At 35.2% G+C, this 6,002-nt stretch overlaps 1 protein-coding gene across 1 annotated transcript; it reads left to right on the forward strand.

The window, feature by feature from the left end:
- The first annotated feature begins 1,934 nt into the window (after window positions 1-1,934).
- Window positions 1,935-3,897, forward strand: LOC147401665 (transcription factor TCP22-like). Its single transcript, XM_086443029.1, has one exon. The coding sequence runs from the start codon at window positions 2,339-2,341 to the stop codon at window positions 3,653-3,655; it is 1,317 nt and encodes a 438-aa protein (XP_086299155.1). The 5' UTR covers window positions 1,935-2,338; the 3' UTR covers window positions 3,656-3,897.
- Window positions 3,898-6,002: the final 2,105 nt, after the last annotated feature.

The following is a 6,002-nucleotide window of genomic DNA, read 5'->3' on the forward strand; positions in this document are numbered from 1 at the left end:
GCCAAATAGAACACGAGCAAAGTAGAGCTCGAGCATAGGATAAAAAACTATATGTTAAAATTAAGGTTAAACCATAAAATATTAGGTATTGGAGTGAAAATGGTTTGTTAAAATAAAGGTTATAAAAAAAAATAAAAAAATAAAGGATTTTTTTAAGGTTGGTATGCAACTAGCAATTAGTAGTGTGCAACTGGACGGTCTCTAATAATTTAATATACAATTTATTAGTGTATTTTAAGTAAAAGTTGATGCTTAAACTTTTAGGAAAAATTACTTAAAGGACCCTACCCGAGGGATTACTTCGAAATAATCCCTAAGTTTTGTGCGATAGCTTGATAGGAGATTTAGTAAACTTTTATTTCTTAATGGTCCCTCATTATTGACAAACTCACCAAGTTATTATTTATTGTCGAGTTCACCACTTTTTGTTTATTGTCGAACTTGACGCTTTTTTTATTTAGTGTCGAGTCCACAATTTTTATTGTCGAGCTCACCACTATTTACTATTAAGTTTACCACGTTTTATTTATTGTCGATCTCAACATTAATAAACTCACCCATTTTCAATTTTAAAGTTTTTTTCAAGTTGAAATGCATGGAAAGATCAACTAAAAACTTGAGATAGCGACTTGTTTAAATGATATCAACCCAAAAAGCCATTCTTGATCGATTTTCACCTAAAAACTAAGAAAGAAATTGAAAAAACAAAATCTTAATTTTTTAGATACATCTTCAAAATGTTTGACCTCCGAAACTCAATTGAGATGTCAAAAATCTAATTTTTTTAGATTAAAACGATGACTTCGAATAATTAGAACATTCAATTATGAGAAATATGAGAGCTGAGGTCCTAGAACATTCAATCATGAGAAATATGAGAGATGAGATCCTCGGACTATTAAGAAAGAAATTTTTTCTAAATGAACTATTTAGAAAGAAGTCCCTCAGCCAAGGTTGTTTAAGTAATTTTTTCAAACATTTAATTTAAACGTCCAAAAAAATTTGTATAAATTAATAATTTATTATACAATTACTTAATTGACTTGAACCAACTTGCAATTCATTGAATTGAGTCAACTCCATTGATATCTAAAGCAAGTTTTCAAGTTCTACTATATGGTTGAAGCGGAAGTGGGGTGGGCTGAAGGTTGAAATTGAAAGTGGTCAGAATTAGTTATTAAAAATAAAAATAAAAATAAAATTATGCTAAGCTGATGAATCAATGATATCATGCCAAGTCACTAGAGAAAAGAAAAAAAATTCAAAAGATAAATAACCACTTAACCCATGATATCCTTCCCAATTTTATCTCTCGCCTAATCAATCACCTTAATTATTTTTTTAATATGTGTGGGATCATGCCATTGATTCGTCCATTTAACATAATATTTTTATTATTGGAAAAATTATATTAATTTATGATTGTGAACTAAAAAGTGCATATTATGTGGTACTATTTTAGTATACCCAACATGGGAGATAGATATTCTTGATTAGCACCTCTATATTTCTTAAACGGGAGAAGGAAAAAAAAAGTGAAGATGAAAAAGAGAGAGGTAGAGTGGCAGTAGTTATGAAGGGAAAGGCCAGTAAAAGTGTGTGTTTGGTGGAAAATATAGTGGCATTAAACAAGTGAAAATGAAACTTTCAATTGAAACTCAAAAAAGAGTCTCCATTTGTAAAAACAAGGAGGTGAAATTCATATATAAAACTTTGAATGGAGATTGTTATAATTGTACTAACAAACATTAAAGACTCTTTTTTTTCTGCAGTTTCTTCTGCCTATTGTCCCTTCTCACTGTTCCACTGCATGCAAAACAGACACGCAGACAGAGAAAGTGAGAGAGAGGTGAGAAAAAGGGCAAAGGGATAAAAAACCAGGGGTGTAGGTTGGTGCGTAAAATTTGAATTTTTTTTTTTTTTCGCCTTTCTTTCTCAATATTTGAAAGTTACAATGTAATTTAATATTCCTTGTGAGGCCCCACGTGTGGGCTACTGCTACAATTCCAGACTTCCCCACCAACTCAACCCCAAAACAAGAAGAGCCTTAGGTGTAAGACCTATAATCCTACCTCCTGTAACTTACCCTTGGCTTCCCCCCTCCCTTACCTTCACTCACTTTCTTTCTCTGAAAGAGAGTGAGAGTGAGAGAGAGACAACAATCAATCAGAAGGAAAGGAAGAGCAAACCAGACACACACGCACTCTTAGTCTTAGTCTTAGTTAGAGTAAATCATCAGGGCCTTGCACGTGTGTGGGTGAAAACCATAAAAAGAGTTCAGTTTCCTTTCTTCTCTCTCAAGAGTCCAGAGGAGATACGATAGAGAGAAAGATATCATATGGAAGAACAAGCAGAGCCAGAAAACAGTAGTAGTAGTTCAGAATTTCATCCAAAACAATCTTCTTCTTTGCCCATCTTTGATAATCGATCAGAACCAAACCCAGACCCATTCATGAGCTCCATCTCCACTCATGGTGGGTCTTCTACAACAAGTTCAAATAACCCATCAAGGCTGGTTGATCCTTCTCTCAACATCTCCACCAATTCTTCCTCACAACAACAGCTACCAATAGCGAATACCATCATCAAACGGTCATCAAAAGACAGACACACAAAAGTAGACGGTCGAGGACGCCGCATCCGTATGCCAGCAACATGTGCTGCTAGGGTTTTCCAATTAACAAGAGAATTAGGGCATAAATCAGATGGAGAAACAATCGAGTGGTTGTTACAACAAGCAGAGCCAGCAATTATAGCCACAACAGGAACAGGAACAATCCCTGCTAATTTCTCTTCTCTCAATGTTTCTCTTCGCAGTAGTGGAACCACTATCTCTGCTCCACCATCAAAATCGATTTCTCATTCTTTTCATGGAGGATTAGCTCTTGCAAACACAACTGATCCTGTAATTTCACATAACCCAATGTTAGGGTTTCATCATCAACAACAACAACAACATCATTATCATCATCATCATCTTCTAACTGCAGATCAGCTTGGAGAAGCGCTTCCTGGTGGAGATTCCAGTGATAATTATTTTCGAAAACGTTTTAGAGAAGATCTTTTCAAAGGGGAATCACATTCACAGCACCAACAAGAAAGTGGAAACACAAACTCTTCTTCGGCGGACACGAAATCATCAACGTTAGGAGGATTGATTCAGCCTCCTAACGTCCTGCCTGCAGCAGCCATGTGGGCAGTCGCACCAGGGCCGAGTAGTGGTGGTGGTGCATTCTGGATGTTACCCGTCGGGACTGCAGCTCCAACAGGCAGCGGCACGACTACTAGTTGTGCCGGTCCATCGGATCCTCCAATGTGGACATTTCCCAACACTGGAGCGCAATATCCCAGAATCAATTTTTCCACCGCCCTTGAATTTCAGGGCGGCGGCCGTGGGAGTCATCTCCCACTGGGGTCGATGCTATTGCAGCAAACACCAGGGATTGCTGCAGCATCTCAACATCTAGGACTTGGAACTACGGAAACTAATTTGGGAATGTTAGCAGGACTCAATGCTTATAGCAGAGGTGGTTTGAGTATGAATTTCGGACAACATCAGCCTTTAGATCATCATCAACAACAACAACAACAAGATGTTCATTCACACAAGTCTCAAGCGACTGATAGTGATGAAAATCCAACAGATTCTCAGTAATGCAAGTTTATTCTTTATTTTTAAGTTTTTTTCACAGCTTCTTGTGTTTTTGAGATGCTGTTGAGTTGAGTTTGAGCGTTTTGAGTTCGGTAATCCATGTTTTTCTTTTTTTTCTTTTTTTTGTTTACCTTCTTAAATTGACGAGTGTTTGATTGAAATCTTATTTATTGGTCCAAAGGACATATGTTGTATATATAGAGAGGATAGTTGTTTTTTGTTGCAATAATTTATTTATTTATTTATTTTTTTGTTTGAAAATAAAACAAAAAAACATAAAATTAAAATATAAACGAAAAAGAAGACTAGATAACCCAAAAATATTTTATTGCTCTATTTCTGCAAAATGTTTTTTTTTTTTTTTCGTTTTTCGTTTATGTTTGATTAATTCTTACTGTGCTTGTTGGAGAGGTGGATCTTTTGTTTCTTTAACTGAAACACTTACCTGAAAGATAACATATTTGGATTCAGTTATCTTTCCCCCAAAACAATTCACGTTAACCAATAACCTTATCTTCAGGCACCATTACATTTTGTAGCAGCAGCGCTGCTGCATATCTACTTTATTTTAGGTAAATAATATTTTATGGACAAAAGACTACTGTCTGTTTGGAAGGAACCTTGCAATAGAATTGAAGTTGAAGGGAATTATGATTACTTAACAATGGCAACTCTCTGAATGAACTACCATGTCTACTTGTATGTGGGAGTTGAGAATTGAAGTAATCATTGGGTACCTAACTGGCATGGTTGCATTGATGATTAGGAGTTACTCCCACGATGTAGTGTGTGATGTGCCTGAAAAAATTTTCAAGTAGGGGTAACCCGCTTCAAAATTTTGAAGGAACCTTTGCATTGGATTACAGATGGCATTTCTAAGGAGATATTTCAAATTTTGGTGGACTTGTAGGTGTGAAATAAATTCAAAACGTCATGTGTCTTGTAATGAAGAGGGTTCCTTCAAATTTTGAAGTGAGCTGCCCGCTTCAAAGTCGGGCTCCGAAAGTTGAAGATTCACTTTCTTGAGAATTTTCCTTGTAACGGGTTTTTCGACAAACACTACCTCGAGATTTATAACATCATTACATCAATATTGAAAGAATGACTTACCTAAGTATCGATCCGATGCTTAAGTTAAATTCACAATTATTTAATTGGAATAGATTAGTCTTATAAGAATCAATTTATGTTATGAAGATTTTCTTTTACTTGAAATTTCCTTCTCTTTTTTGTATTTCTTTCTAATTCAACTTCTTTCTGTTTTGATAAGATTACAAACAATCACAAAAAAATTTCATTATGGACGAGATCTTTAATCTAATCAATAAGTTTTCCACTATTCCTGAGCATAATTTATAAGGAAAGATACTTTTACAATCTTTGGACCTAGTGTCGGGAGTCTTTAACATTAATTTAGGGTCTGCTTGATAGCTTTCTATCCCAGCTCCTCCTTGACCTTTGCTTTCCATTGGTCCCCCATACAGTAACTTTAAAGGCAACCTATCACACAAGTTCACGAGTACATAATGCCTCGCTCTAAAAATATTCAAATTATAAAAAATGTCTGAATTAAATAAGAGGATAGAGTTATTTTTAATGATCCTTTTTTGGACGAATTGATCCTTATTTCTAAAGAGTTATCTCAATAGGACACATTCATTCGAAAATAGATTTGTGAACCAATTTAGGTTCCAAACTTGTTGGAAGCATCCTTTAGGTTAAAACTTGTTAGAATGATCATCGGGAGGCACCATTTTGTGCCAAAACCACCCACTCAACCTCTCATGGGCCCCACCAAGGACACTTTCGAGTTCGAGGCCCTTTAGGGTTCCCATGAGTGCATTCATTGCCCTTTGGACTAGCAAGAGGTGGATGAGCTCCTCTCTCACTATTTTTCTTTTCTCATATGGCCAAATGATTATTCAGGACTATTAAATAGGAATTCTTGATGTGAGAAGTAAGTGGGGCTAATCCTCCTATTTATAAGTCCAATTTCTATATAGAATGAATTTAACAAATATAGTTTTAAAACTCGAAAACTTTACTTGACTCGAATAGGGAAAGTCGATTGATCGATTCTTAGCTCCATTCGATCGATAGCCCAACCAAAATTGATTGATTGATTTTTAGCTAACAACAATCGATCGAACTCCTATAATCGACCAATCAGTGTTCAATATAAATCAATCTTTTCTTTTAGAAAGATTCAAACAAAAAAATTAATTTGACTTTGATTTTGAAAACTCTAATCACCTACGATTTAAAATGTTATGTAAGTCACTTACCATCCTATGTATAGAATTAAATGGTCTTCAAAGAATTCTTCAACTTTACCTTTAGACTCTGATTT

This window comes from Akebia trifoliata, chromosome 5 (assembly GCF_017979445.1).
Source record: "Akebia trifoliata isolate Shusen 1 chromosome 5, ASM1797944v1, whole genome shotgun sequence".
In the NCBI taxonomy this organism is placed as follows: Eukaryota; Viridiplantae; Streptophyta; class Magnoliopsida; order Ranunculales; family Lardizabalaceae; genus Akebia; species Akebia trifoliata.

What these genes read in the sequence shown, in the direction of transcription:
- LOC147401665 (XM_086443029.1), top strand. Translation starts at nt 2,339, where the DNA reads ATGGAAGAACAAGCAGAGCCAGAAAACAGTAGTAGTAGTTCAGAATTT.